General features: G+C 45.5%; 1 protein-coding gene across 2 annotated transcripts in view; it reads right to left on the bottom strand.

The window, feature by feature from the left end:
• The window catches only part of cacna2d3a (calcium channel, voltage-dependent, alpha 2/delta subunit 3a), a 230,712-nt gene that overhangs the window by 118,531 nt on the left and 96,757 nt on the right, over positions 1-15,424 (bottom strand). Inside the window, exons 13-14 of one of the 2 annotated variants that reach the window (XM_077217632.1) lie at positions 10,033-10,166; positions 2,566-2,583 (exon numbers count right to left, since the gene is read on the bottom strand). In XM_077217632.1, coding sequence (XP_077073747.1) covers positions 2,566-2,583; positions 10,033-10,166 — 152 coding nt within the window. The remainder of the gene's footprint in view (positions 1-2,565; positions 2,584-10,032; positions 10,167-15,424) is intronic. The other variant, XM_077217633.1, reaches the window with a different exon arrangement.

Raw genomic sequence — 15,424 nt, 5'->3', positions numbered from 1 at the left:
ATACTCATAACCATAACACAAGTTACATCTGATATACTCATAACCACAACACAAGTTATGTCTGATATACTCGTAACCACACCTCATGTTAATTTGATATATTCGTAACCACACCTCAAGTTACTCGTAACCACACCTCAAGTTACGTCTGATATACTCGTAACCAAACCTCAAGTTACGTCTGATATACTCGTAACCACACCTCAAGTTACGTCTGATATACTCGTAACCAAACCTCAAGTTACGTATGATATATTTGTAACCACACCTCAAGTTACTCGTAACCACACCTCAAGTTACGTCTGATATACTCGTAACCAAACCTCAAGTTACGTCTGATATACCCGTAACCACACCACAAGTTACGTCTGATATACTCATAACCACACCTCAAGTTACCTCTGATATACTCATAACCACACCACAAGTTACGTCTGATATACTCATAACCACACCTCAAGTTACGTCTGATGTTACGTCTGATATATTCGTAACCACATCTCAAGTTACGTCTGATATACTCGTAACCTAACCTCAAGTTACGTCTGATATACTCGTAACCAAACCTCAAGTTACGTCTGATATATTCGTAACCACACCGCAAGTTACTCGTAACCACACCTCAAGTTACGTCTGATATACTCGTAACCAAACCTCAAGTTACGTCTGATATACTCGTAACCAAACCTCAAGTTACGTCTGATATACTCGTAACCACACCTCAAGTTACGTCTGAGTCAAAAATCACAATTTCAGCGGTGACTTGAGTACCGATCTCTACATTACTTAGTGTCCTTGGATGGGCTAAAGTAAAATCACTACATTTATTCATGTAACCATTATTTGTTAATATTTTTCTTTCATTGTAATAACCACTTGTTTTGTTACTAGACTTTTAGTGCCTCTGAGTGGGATTTTCACCTGGAAACTACCTAGTGCAGTATATTTAAGGTTTGTAAACACCATCTAGCCAAGACCCTGTTGTTGCTTGACCCTTTTTTTAATTTCAGCTGCCCTAAAAATGTGTGATGAACTTAGCGGTCAACATCCTTAAAATCGTATCATTCTGTGCTCACCCTTCACATTCGCTTAGAAGAAATCTTCCCCCAGAATTCCCCTTTTACCAAATGTTTAAAAAAAATCTAAATACAGTATCTTTTAAAGACATAACATTAAATACATTTGCATAAAATGCTGTTCGTATATTATGTGAGCTCCTCTTAGATTGATCATGTGTTTTTAAATTAGACAATTTCTAAAAAAAGACAATTTCCAGAAGGTTCCTGAAGGAACACTGCACCAATAAATAGTCAACACAATCAATAGACTACGAAAACTTCAGATGAATAATGGTAAATCTGTAAAAGTCTCTGAAATAAAAGGGTAATGCTCATGTGCACGAGTGATCATGTGAGTTGATGCTCAGGTGTGGAGAGATGTGCTCAGCTGCCAGAGACTGAAGAAGAGCTTCATCATCTGCATCTAGATCACAAACGTCACAGCCTACTTTCTCCCTGATGGCAGCAACACACATGCAGATGCACGATTCATGCACAACTCACATTCACAAACACTCATTTGATGAGTTCATGATCTGTAAAAAAAGTCACAAACATACATTCTCACAAGAAGTCAGAAGTGGGGCAATGAACGAAGGATCAGATAAACAGCTGAAACTGTGCTGTATATCTCCTTCCCTTATTTACTCTGCTCTCTCAGTGTCTACAGGAGTAAAGGGGCTATACAATGATGAAGGATCATGCTGACAATAGCTCAGATTCAGAGAATCCTACACACACTCAGAGCCTCATCCAAACACTCACGGTAAGAGTGATAGTGAATAAAACACTCGTCATCAGATCTGTCACTGAAGCCCTTCTGGATCATATAGTTGGCCGATGCTTAATATGCATTTAAAACAGCAGTTTCGTGGCCTTTATCAGAGCTTACCACCCAGGGGAAAATAAGTGTGCTTAGTTGTATTGAATGTGCACTTGTTGTTCATTTCAAATCTTTAATGTGTATTTAAGAAAAACCTGTACTTGCAGATAATAAAATATTAATGAAAAGGCTACTGAAGTGTACTTAAAGAGAGTACACTTTCATGAACACTAAGTTCTGTTCTGAAACTCTAGTGAACTCAATTTGTAAGCGATCACATCGTTATCTTTATAGTGAGCTGATTGGTTTCTGATGAATTAACATCCAGATTCCAGGCATTGTTAAGAATGTTGTACATCAGCAACAGAATCTTATGGTTTATTTAAGCCAGGTGACCAGTATGTGTAAAGTAAAGAAACTATAGGGTCAAGACATCTCTTGTCTCTTCCACAAATGTACAAAGACTGGACTCAACACTACAGAGAAAGCAGATCCTCCAAAATACACAGATGACTGTGAAATATGTTATATGGCAGTGTGACACAGACTACACAACACCACTTTCATGAAAAATCAAAAGAGAATGAAAACTTGTCCAAACTGCACTGCACACAATATAGCATAAAGCAGACACACTCAATGGGTTAATGTAGAAACACCATTAAATCAAAATCAGACCTTTACCTTTTGAGCCTGTGGACGCTACAAAGACAAAACACAAATTACCATCAAATGAGTGTAAACACACACACATATTACTGCTCGTCTTTACTACTGAAAGCAGTGCCTGGATCTGAATCACCTATTGATGTAAATGTCATTGGGTTTGGTCTGTAATGTCCAGAACATGAGGTTCCCTTTCAAGGGAACTCGAGCTGTGTTTGAGACGCGGTGGGAACGCTCTGCGTGATTACGTCGTGAAGCACGTGTAAAATCAGTCCAATGGAAGCCCGCTACGACATAGGTGACGTCATAGACCAGGAAACTATAAAGCAACCCTGAAATCAGACCGCGATAGCTTCTGCACCTTCAGCAAGCCCTCTCTGTATATCTGTCCTTGTCTATTTATTGTTGTCTGTCAAGCCCAATATATCTATCATTATTATGGCGAGCAAGCAAGATTATAGACGGTGTGTTGTTCCCTGCCCTCGTTATATACGGGTGGGGACACACACATCACCTTTGTGTTGCTTGTTTGGGAGTGGAGCATGCTCAGTCAGTCCTCGAGGGGGCTGATTGTGAGCATTGTATGAGTCTATCTATGAAGACGCTCCGCTCTCGCCGATCGTTCTTTGAGGAGGACGGTACGGTTTGCGCTCCCCGCGCGGGTCCCGCTGTTGCCTAGACACGGCGGCGACTCGCATTTTGGGGTTCGAAATCGGATCTGACAGCGTGGGTTGGGACGGGCCCCGCCCTATCTCAGCTTTCACCTGCAGATCCAGTGTGCTGCGATATCCAGTTCTGAGGAATTGGTATCGTTTGTGTTTTGTTAAGAAAAAGTGAACAAAACAAATAAAAATATTAAGAAAAAGGCAGATGTTTGATTTTTCAATAAATAGGCAGCTCATAACTCTGTTGAATAAAGAGGAGCTTTTAAAAGGAGGCTTTTCTAATGCTGTTGCTAGTTAAATATTTACTGGACAGCTGAACATTATGAGAGTGAAAATAAAAAGAGTTTATTAGATGAAATATATCTAAAAAAACAGGAAAACTCTGTATCTCAGCCTCCTCGTCGGGGACTACTGGTTTTTCCCTATCTCCACACTGAGGTGTCGAGATCGTGGAATAAACCGGTTTCTATTTTATGTGTTTAATACCCAAACGTCTAACTAGAGTAATGTTATGGTATTAAGTATCATGGTATGACAGTGCCTTGGATTATAGAGACGCTTGTGAGCTTTCTCTCTCCTGAGTCGGCGTCATCATTTTTAACCCTGACGTTACCCACCAGCCATCTTTAATAATAAATACATTTTATTAGGCAGTACTGGTGGGTAAAGTATTTAAGGACATAGATGAATGTGAGGATGTCAGCATTGACTCTATTCGAGAATACTGTATATATATATATATATATATATATATATATATATATGTTTATATGTATACGTTTTTCTGATATAAAAATAAAGAAAAAGAAAGATAAAATTGTCTGTTCTTCTGGACGCTCCGCTTTCAAGAAAACTAAAACTTTCAGCGGCGTTCCAGAGGTTTCTTCCTCACCAATCTATGTTCCTGAAACTGGCATAGAGTACAAAGAAGAAGACCTGATGCCGAGGCTATCAGGCTTCTAAGGGTGGTCCCCTCCGGGGTAGGGACGGTTTTGAGAAATCGTTTCTCCTCGGCGCCCTCTGGGGTGCGACTCTCTGAGGAGGGTCGCAGCGCTGCCAGTTCGGTTGTTCCCTGCTGGTTCGCCGTTCAGGGCACCGAGGTGTCAGCGTCCCCATACGATCCTCCGAGGAGGGTCGTAGAGCAGTCAGTTCGGTCTCCCTGCCGGTTCGCCGTTTCAGGGTGCCGAGTTGCCTGCTTTTTCCTAGGATCCTCCGAGGAGGGTCGTAGGAACTAAGCTAGTTAGAGGTAGGCAAGATCTGAGGACTGTCGTCATCTCTAATAAAGCTTAGACAAGAAGTCCTGTCGAATGAAAAAAAAAAAAAAAAAGAGGGACGGTTTTGAGAAATCGTTTCTCCTCGGCGCCCTCTGGGGTGCGACTCTCTGAGGAGGGTCGCAGCGCTGCCAGTTCGGTTGTTCCCTGCCGGTTCGCCGTTCAGGGCACCGAGGTGTCAGCGTCCCCATTCGATCCTCCGAGGAGGGTCATAGAGCAGTCAGTTAGGTCTCCCTGCCGGTTCGCCGTTTCAGGGTGCCGAGGTGCCTGCTTTTTCCTAGGATCCTCCGAGGAGGGTCGTAGGAACTAAGCTAGTTAGAGGTAGGCAAGATCTGAGGACTGTCGTCATCTCTAATAAAGCTTAGACAAGAAGTCCTGTCGAATGAAAAAAAAAAAAAAAAGAGGGACGGTTTTGAGAAATCGTTTCTCCTAACGGCGCCCTCTGGGGTGCGACTCTCTGAGGAGGGTCGCAGCGCTGCCAGTTCGGTTGTTCCCTGCCGGTTCGCCGTTCAGGGCACCGAGGTGTCAGCGTCCCCATTCGATCCTCCGAGGAGGGTCATAGAGCAGTCAGTTAGGTCTCCCTGCCGGTTCGCCGTTTCAGGGTGCCGAGGTGCCTGCTTTTTCCTAGGATCCTCCGAGGAGGGTCGTAGGAACTAAGCTAGTTAGAGGTAGGCAAGATCTGAGGACTGTCGTCATCTCTAATAAAGCTTAGACAAGAAGTCCTGTCGAATGAAAAAAAAAAAAAAAAGAGGGACGGTTTTGAGAAATCGTTCCTCCTAACGGCGCCCTCTGGGGTGCGACTCTCTGAGGAGGGTCGCAGCGCTGCCAGTTCGGTTGTTCCCTGCCGGTTCGCCGCTTCAGGGCGCCAAGGTGTCAGAGTCCCCGTGCAATCCTCTGAGGAGGGTTGTAGAATGGTCAGTTCGGTTGTTCCCTGCCGGTTCGCCGCTTCAGGGCACCGAAATGTTTGTTCAATCAAATCCAGAGGCCAGTCTCGAGAGACTGGTTCCCTTATCGGAATTTCTGGCAGCGTGGAAACTTCTGCCAAATATTTCTCTATGGGTCCTGCACATAATAGAAAAGGGTTACAGAATTCAGCTCGGTTCTCGTCCGCCCAGATTTCAAGGAGTCCTCCCCACGGTGGTGGACTCACAGCAGGCTCTGGTAATGGAGCAAGAAGTACTGACACTTCTTCGAAAGGGAGCTATAGAAAGGGTTTCTCCTCCCAGCAGAGAGTCAGGGTTTTATAGCCGTTACTTCATTGTTCCAAAGAAGGATGGAAAAAGGGCTGCGTCCTATTCTAGACCTGCGCCAGTTAAACAGCAGGGTTCAGAAACTCAAGTTCAGAATGCTTACACTCAAACAGATTGTATCACAGATTCAGTCCGAGGGCTGGTTTGTCACAATAGACTTGAAGGACGCGTACTTCCATGTATCTATCCATCCTCATCACAGGAGGTTCCTGAGGTTCGCTTTCGGGGGCGAAGCATACCAATATCGGGTTCTTCCATTTGGCCTAGGTTTATCTCCCCGCACTTTTACAAAATGCGTGGATGCAGCTCTGGCTCCGTTGAGACTCCAGGGCATCCGCGTATTAAATTACATCGACGATTGGTTGATTTTAGCTCAGTCAGAGCAGGTGGCAGTTCAGCATCGAGATGCTGTTCTGTCCCACATAAAGAGTTTGGGGTTGCGGCTTAACACCAAAAAGAGTGTGCTCCTCCCTGCTCAGAGGACCACTTTTCTAGGTGTAATTTGGGATTCGACCACAATGCAGGCACGCCTGTCTCCTGCTCGTATTTCTGCGATTCTCACAGCCGCAAAGAATTTGAAACTAGGCCAGTCACTCACTGTGAAACAGTTTCAGAGACTGTTGGGTCTCATGGCAGCTGCGTCCAACGTTATTACTTTTGGCCTTCTGTACATGAGACCCCTGCAGTGGTGGCTCAGGACCAAGGGGTTTTCTCCGAGGGGAAATCCGTTCCGCAAGATCAAGATCACGGGGCTATGCCTTCGTGCCTTGGCCTTGTGGAAGAAACCTTGGTTCCTCGCCCAGGGCCCAGTGTTGGAGGCTCCTTGTCGACGCGCCACGCTTTCGATGGATGCTTCCCTCACGGGATGGGGGGCGGTCATGAGTGGCCGCTCGGCGCAAGGTCTGTGGCAGGACCATCAATGTTCCTGGCACATAAATCGTTTAGAGTTGATGGCGGTATTTCAAGCACTCAAATATTTCCTGCCAGACCTGAGAGGCCATCACGTGTTGGTCCGCACAGACAACACTTCGGTGGTCTCCTATATCAACCATCAGGGGGGTCTGAGGTCACGTCACCTTTGCAAATTGGCCCATCAGATCCTCCTATGGGCCCAGGGGAAGTTACTGTCGCTCAAGGCGGTATATATTCCGGGGCGTCAGAATGTGGGAGCAGATATTCTGTCGAGACAGGGGCTGAGGCCCGGGGAGTGGAGACTTCACCCAGAAGTGGTGGAGTTCCTGTGGGAAAAGTTTGGTCGTGCTCAGGTAGACCTTTTCGCATCATCAGATTCAACCCATTGTCCCATGTGGTTCTCTCCAACGCACCCAGCTCCTCTCGGTCTGGATGGTATGGTGCAGGTGTGGCCGAGGCTGCACCTGTACGCCTTTCCCCCGATATCTTTGCTTCCGGGGGTTCTGGAGAGGGTTCGCCGAGAAGGGGCTCGTCTGCTTGGCCGACCCGAGTTTGGTTCTCGGACTTGGTGTCTTTTCTGGACGGCTCCCCCTTGGAGATCCCAATCAGGGTGGACCTCCTGTCTCAGGCCGGGGGCACGATATTTCCCCCTCGGCCGGAGTTGTGGAAACTGTGGGCATGGCCTCTGAGGGGGCCAGGTTCAGGGACACCGGTCTTTCGACCGATGTTGTAGAAACCATTCTTCAATCCAGAGCTCCTTCCACGAGAAGGCTGTATGCGCTAAAATGGAAACTTTTCACCACGTGGTGTGTTGAACGTCAGTTAGATCCTGTTAACTGCCCTGTTGGTTCAGTTCTTGATTTTCTGCAAGACCGTTTCTCGGCCAGGTTATCCCTTTCCACCCTAAAGGTTTACGTGGCGGCTATATCTGCCTACCACACCCCTCTGGGGGGTACTTCTATTGGGAGAAACCCTCTAATTACTCGCTTTCTCCGTGGTACATTGAGGTTGAGACCTGCACTGCACGCTAGAGCACCGACTTGGGACTTGGCCATTGTACTCGAGGGTCTGGCTTTAGCTCCATTCGAGCCCATCGAGGAGGTTTCTGAAAAGTTCCTCACTCTAAAGACTTTATTTCTCCTTGCTATCTCATCTATCAAGAGAATTGGTGATTTACATGCTTTGTCGGTTGCTCCTTCATGTCTGGAATTTGCACCTGGTATGGTGAAGGCATTTCTCTACCCCAGGCCGGGTTATATTCCTAAGGTCCCACTGAATGTTGGGGGCCCAATAGTGCTGCAGGCCTTCTATCCTCCACCCTTTAATACCCCTGACCAGGAACAGCTTGACCTGTTATGTCCAGTCCGGGCTTTAGATGCCTACGTTCACAGAGCTGCCCTGTGTCGTAAATCTGAGCAACTATTTGTTTGTTTTGGGTCACTCAAGAGAGGATACCCTGCATCTAAGCAGGTTATGAGTAAATGGATAGTCGAGGCTATTTCATTGGCTTATGAAGCGGCCGGACAGCCTTCACCTATGGCTGTGCGGGCCCATTCTACTCGGAGTATGGCGGCCTCTATGGCCTTAATTTCGGGAGTTTCCCTTCTTGACGTGTGTAATGCGCAGGATGGTCCTCTCCGCATACATTTGTCAGGTTTTATGACCTTGACCTCTCCACTCCTGGGGCGAGGTTGCTTGCTTCTTAGTGTGCGCAGGACCTCACACAGAACGGGCATTTGTCACTATGGCGTAGTGGGTATAGGGTTCCCACCGCGTCTCAAACGCAGCTCGAGTTCCCTCGAAAGGGAATGTCTCAGGTTACGTATGTAACCCTGGTTCCCTGATAGGGAACGAGACGCTGCGTTTGCCTGCCATACTTCCTGCATGCCCTGATCGACTTGCTTCAGGTTTTTCAGAAGCTATCGCGGTCTGATTTCAGGGTTGCTTTATAGTTTCCTGGTCTATGACGTCACCTATGTCGTAGCGGGCTTCCATTGGACTGATTTTACACGTGCTTCACGACGTAATCACGCAGAGCGTTCCCACCGCGTCTCAAACGCAGCGTCTCGTTCCCTATCAGGGAACCAGGGTTACATACGTAACCTGAGACGTTTTCCAGACGTTTGGAATAACTCAGGTTATGTTTTCCACAGCGTAGCTTGTGATTCTCCAAGTTGTCGGTTCATTTTCAAAGCAAAAATGTGACCATGGACCACAAAACCAGTCATAAGGGTCAATTTCTTTTAATTAAAATGTATGCATCATCTTAAACGGAATCAATAAGCTTTCCATTGATGTATGGTTTGTTGGGATATGAAAATATTTGGCCGAGATACAATTATTTGAAAATCTGGAATCTGAGGGTGGAAAAAAATCTAAATATTGAGAAAATCCCCTTTAAAGTTGTTTTCGATTTTGCTGCATCCACTCACAAAAATAAATGTTTTATATATTTACAGTTGGAAATGTACAAAATATGACTGATATGACTTATGACTGATTTTGTGGTCCAGGGTCACACACAGGTTATTTGTTAACTGCATTGCAGTTCGATATTACTTCAATACATTCTTTCCAAACTGTTACAAAGTTTCAGTGGTTAGGATGTTTCGAGAAAGATACTTCGAGCTTTACTAAACAGAAAGCAGAAAGCTAGTGTTGATGGAAGCAGAAAGTTCTGCAGGTGATTAAATGACAATGCAATTCAACAATATTATTGATCTCCTGCATTGACACAAAAAATGTGAGAACTGAACTGAGCTGGACGATGACATCAGGGTTAATTCCAGAGCGGCTATATATATGGTACTGAACTAAATTAATAACTTTTTAACAACCGAAATGAAACATCACTGAGCTTACTTAAGCTGGACTGTGATGCTATTTTCTTCTAGAAACACACTTAGTTGCATTATTTTCCTGTTATCTCTGTAAAGCTGCTTTGAAACACTCTGTATTGTAAAAAGCGCTGTATAATTAAAGGTGACTTGACTTGAATGCGCGAATTAAAGAACAGATGCAGTTCTGTCAAGTGCAAAGTGGGTTAATACTTGCTTTTTACCAGTGTTAAATAATGCCCAAATACCAGTAAACTGACTACCACAAAATTAGTAAATCACCTTGTGTGATAGAAGTGCTACAAATATGAGCATCTTTTGAATAAAAACCTAAAAATCCTAAAAATGTGATAAGTGGAATAACTGCAAATCAAATATAACCACCTGTAGTGGAATGACATTTTTATGAGTTTGCATTAATCATTTAAACCAGTACAAATGTTTTAGGATGCACAATTCATTCTTCTGTGTGCATGGGGTTCAAAGGGTTAAAAACGATTTATATGTGGATCCCACTCACAATAAAACATCAAAATGTCAGATCACTCACAGTGTTGTCGGCGTAGGCTTCTGTCCACACCATGTCATGCTCTCGATCTATGACCTTGGGTCGACTGAGCACATGCAGATACTCCATCACATTCTCCTGAACATCTGCCAGTGTGGAGATCTGGGTAAAATAACCTGACAACACAGAAAACCATTACAATTATCACAAGTAATCACTGATGTGCGTATGCATACATGCCTTAGTGAAAAAAACTATAAATGTATTTGAAATACATTTATTTCATACCAAGTATACTAAAAATCCATTTACTTATTTACTGATATATTGCTTGAGATTTAGTGATATAAATATTATAAATAAACATTATTTGGAGTACTTCTTTATTGCACAATACACATTTCTTAATATTAAGCCTAAAATGTGTTTTACCATCACTCTTAGTAAAGATAGTATGATCTCTGTATAATATCAGTCTTTAAATGCAAAATATTTAAAGTGTACTAAAGTATACTCGCAATAGTTCCACTTTGGCACAATCAAACATACTTCAGTATCTTTAGCTGAACTTCAGCACTATTTCTGGATAACTAACGTATATTAAGTACAAAATTAGTTGGAATAATTTAGCAGATTTTAAGTATACAAATTTAGTATACTAAAAGTACAATTGCATCGTATTTATATTAAAGGGGCATTCGGTAACTATTTCAGCTTAATAAAACCGTTTAGAAATCATTTGGATGGTTTAATAACCTGTTCTGGTGAGAATGGTGGCTTCCCCCGCTCCCCCCAAACGTTCCTAGGCGGAAAACCAACCTTGCAACATGAGGACTAACGTCCCGGTAAGTTGGAAATAGGAAGTCTCGTGAGAAGCGAGAACGAGCGAGAAACACAAACTGCTTTACGGCAATTCGACATTAACACACACGCTGCCCTCAATGTGTATGATGTATTACCCACCTCGGTAGACACACTCCACACGATAAAGTTGGCCGGCTTCGCTAATAACAAATGCACATGAGCAGTGGTAGAAAGGGGGAGGAGGGGCCGCAAGTGAGCTTTTTTTACGACATTGTTGTGAAATAGACGCCTCACAGCTGTAGGGGGAGCTCGTTGAGAAAACATGCAACAACAAAAGTGAAAATCAGCGAATAAATAGCTAGAGTTGCCGAATGCCCCTTTAAGTACATAAATATGTAAATGTATTTGTAGTATACTTAGCATAAAATAAATTTATTTCAAATACATTTTGGTATATACATTTTCTACTAGGGTGTACATGCTAGAATTTGAGCTTAAACCGATTTACAGCGGTCATTAATGTAAGCAGGAAATGTGCTGAATGAATAACACAATGAAAGCTTTAGGCAACCCAGGAGAAAAAGACGTACTATTAAATGTATTAAAAATGTACGTGACTATGTTTTTAGTACAATACAAATATACTTTAATGCATTTTCAATACATTTAACAGTACGTCTTTTTCACCTGGGAAATGTAGTGTGTGACCCAGTGCATAACACAGCCAACCTACAGAAAGAGCCAAGCAACGCTGCGCACACACACAAACTACAAGATAAGCAATCAAAGTATTATTATTCATAATGTATAAAAAATAATTCATACACAAGCCATAACTTTAACTTGAAGAAACACTGAACAGAGCAACTTTAGACGAGTGTAGGATCTGTTTTCACTATACACTCATGTGGAGATCAGGTTATTCGGTAACACTTTACAATAATGTTCATTAGTTAACATTAATTAATCTATTAACCAACATGAACTAACAATGAGCAATACATATGTTACAGTATTTGTTAATGTTTATTAATGTTAGTTAATAAAAATACAGCTGTTCATTGTTTGTCCATGTTAGTTCACAGTGCATAAACTAATGTTAACTAATACAACTTTTGATTCAATAACGTATTAGTAAATGTTGAAATTAATATTAACTAAGATTAATAAATGCTGAAGAAGTATTTTTCATTCTTATTTCATGTTACCTAAGGTAATTAACTCATTCCCTGTAGGAGGGAACGGGAGACGTTACGTCGACGTGACGACTAAATCGGGCTGCAGATGCCATATGCCCAGGAGCCTCTGATACCCCTTTTCCACCAACAAGAACCAGGTGCTGGTTCAGAGCTAGAGCTAGTGCCGGTTTGAAGTTGGTTCGACTGACGAGCTTTCAAAGAACCGGTTTGCCTTTCCACAGGCTAGAGAGCCATCACAGAGCCAGATCTTACGTCACTGTATACATCTCATGTTGCCCAGCAACGCTGGCACGGCACACACAAACACACCAGGCTTCTTCGAGATGGTTCGGCACTGTGAATCTCGAACTGCGAGAGCGATCCAAAAGCAGAAGGAGTCGTATGCTCTCCAATCACTACAGCAGCTCCGATCAGTCCATGCCGCTCCGATGCATCTCGAACAAGCCTTCCATCAACAATGGCAGTCGTTGCGTTACTATTTATGCTCATGGCTTTGCAAACCTACATCGGTATCCAAACACGGCGAATCCAGCACGTTCATGCAGCTCGCTGTAACTTACATTAACGGAGATTAGAATCGAGCTGCTATTAGCACGACTAGCTGCTATTTAAAAAATGGCGGTCACAAGTTTCTGTTTGTCTTGTTGGTCATGGTAACCCCGCCCCCAGCTGCTGACGTAAGCGGTTCTTACTTCTAGACCAGCAATGATTTGGTGCTACTTAAGAACCACTTTTACTGGTTCGGAGCTGGTGCTTTGGTGGTCGAAAAACAAAGAACCAATTTGAACCTAGGCTCTGGCTCCGAACCAGCACCAGCTCTGCCTTGGTGGAAAAGGGGTATGAAACAGTTTCAGTGGTGCCGCTGTCCTGCATCTGAGCGAGCTCACGCACTTCAACACTGGCTGGACGTGGGCCTGGGTGAGGCGCGCTGTCATGTTGATCGAGTCCAGCTCCATACCGAGAAAAGAGATCCTCTGCACGGGGGTGAGTTTGCTCTTTTCCCAGTTGACCCGAAGCCCTAGGTGGCTGAGGTGACTGAGCACCACGTCCCTGTGTTCACACAACTGCTCTCTCGACTGCGCCAGAATGAGCCAGTCGTCGAGGTAGTTGAGGATGCAAACACCACACTCGCACATGAGAGCCATGGCCACCTCAAAGACTTTCGTGAAGACACGGGGCGACAGGGCCAGCCCGAAGGGTAAGACTTTGTACTGATATGCCCGTCCCTCGAACGCAAAGAGAAGAAAGTGTCTGTGTCGAGGGAAAATCGAGACATGAATGTACGTGTCCTTCAGGTTGATCGCTACAGACCAATCTTAAGGACGGATGCATTTGAAAATGTGCTTCTACGAATCTTAAACGGCAGCCTGTAAACAGACTATTTCAGGAAATGCAGGTCCAAGATTGGTCGTAACCCACCGCATGTCTTGGGTACAATGAAGTACGAGCTGTAGAAGCCGGTGTTCATATCGGCTGGAGGGACCGGCTCGATCGCGTCCTACTACAGTAGATGCACAGAGCACAGGGGCATTGTCCGCCAGATCACGGGTGAACTGAATGCCCCTGAAGGCTGGGGGGCGCCGGGCGAACTGAATCGCATAGCCGAGTCTGATGGTACGGATGAGCCAGCGAGACGGGCTGGGAAGTGCTAGCTAGGCTCCTAGACACCATGCAAGTGGGACCAACGGTACAACAGACGTACCTGCAGTGGGGCAGAAGGCAGGGACCCGACTCGGGCTGCATAGCGGCCCTAAGTGGGGTCTGAGAGTGTAGTGCAACACTTACCTGCTTCCGTCGAGGGGCAGAGTGAGTGTGCGGAGGCCTCTTGGGTGCGTCCGGGACACAGCCACTGCTGCTCGCTGGCGATAAAAGAGGGGCCTGAGGGTGGCAAGGCATAGCTTCATACACCACCAAACACGCCCTCTTTGGACCCAGAAGTTTCAGAAACTGCTCTTTTATTGAAATTGTGGGAATTCAATGGCAGAACAAAAAGAAAAACAAACAAAAGATTCTCCGCCCGGCCCCCCACCGGGGGAAGGAGTGACACGTTCACCATCTCCTGAAGTGCAGTCTGATCTACCTCTAGGTTGCCCTTCTCAGGGTTGTTTGCACCTTCGCTTGCCACCTGGTTTGGCAGCGGCCTGGATGGGCGGAGTCGATTTCCTACGGCTGGCTCCAAACAGTGGCCTGGGTGGTCAAGTCAAGACACATTTATTTATATAGCGATTTTCACAATACAGATTGTTTCAAAGCAGCTTTACAGAGATAACAGGAAAATAATGCAACAAAGTTTGTTTCCAAAAGAAAATAGCGTCAGAGTCCAGTTTAAGTAAGTTCAGTGAGGTTTCATTTTTGTTGCAAAAAAGTTATTAATATGGCTTAACGGGAGCGGAGGACGCCGCAGGAGGTCAACCTCGGCGACGAGCGGACGGAGGGGCTGCAGCGGGCCGTCTGCTTCTGGGCAGCCGAGAACTGTTGGGCGAATCTCTTGACTGTGTCGCCAAATAACCCAACCTTGGAGAGGGAGAAGTCTAGGAACCGATATTTATTGGTCTCCTTCACGTCTACCAGGGTGAGCCAAAGGTGGCGTTCCTGGATCACCAAGGTGGACATCGCCTGACCAACGGAACGTGCAGTTTCCTTCGTCGCCTGGAGGATGAGGTCGGTTACCGCACGGAGTCCCCAGGGGAGCTCTGGGTTAGACCCACCCTCGTGCATGTCCATGACAACCTGGGCCTGGTGGACCTGCAGGAGTGCCATGGCATGGAGGGCGGAAGCAGCCTGTCCACAGGCTCTGCCCAATCCTGCTGCTGCCGATCGACTGTCCTGCACAGTTCATCTCCAACCCTAATCAAACACACCTGAAGCAACCAATTAAGGTCTTCAGGATCACTTGAAATGAAAGGCAGGTGTGTTTGATTAGGGTTGGAGATGAACTGTGCAGGACAGTGGATCGGCAGGAGCAGGGTTGGGCACCCCTGTCCTACGTCATCAAGGGTGGTGAGGAGGGAGTCATCAAGGGTGGTGAGGAGGGAGGAGCCACTAGGATATGGCGCAGTCCACATCCTAGTGAGCTCCTCATGAACCTCCGGCAAGAATGGCCCCGGGTTAGCGAGCTGAGAACCACACGGCCCGCCCCGAGAAACCAATCGTCCAACCGAGAGGGTTCGGGAAGTGGTGGACGATTCCACACAAGCCCGACCTTCTCGGTGGCCCGGGAAAGCATAGCTGCCCAATCTGGATCTGACTCAGGTAACGTTAAGCTCCCCGAAGGGGGCTACGCAGCCAAATCTTCATCTCCAGAGGACTGGAGCTCCCCCTTCGATGCTGTGACTGACATCTGGTCATCAGCTGGAGCCCCAAAGGAAACGCTGGTCGTCCATACGAAGGACCAGGCTCCATCGGCTACTGTGGCTGTGAGGCATGAGGGT

Source organism: Siphateles boraxobius, unplaced genomic scaffold (genome assembly GCF_051911475.1).
Source record: "Siphateles boraxobius isolate OS27281-9 unplaced genomic scaffold, OSU_SipBor_1 75, whole genome shotgun sequence".
Lineage (NCBI taxonomy): Eukaryota > Metazoa > Chordata > Actinopteri > Cypriniformes > Leuciscidae > Siphateles > Siphateles boraxobius.
The sequence above is the reverse complement of the archived record's forward strand: the minus strand, read 5'-3'. Positions and strand labels throughout refer to the sequence as shown.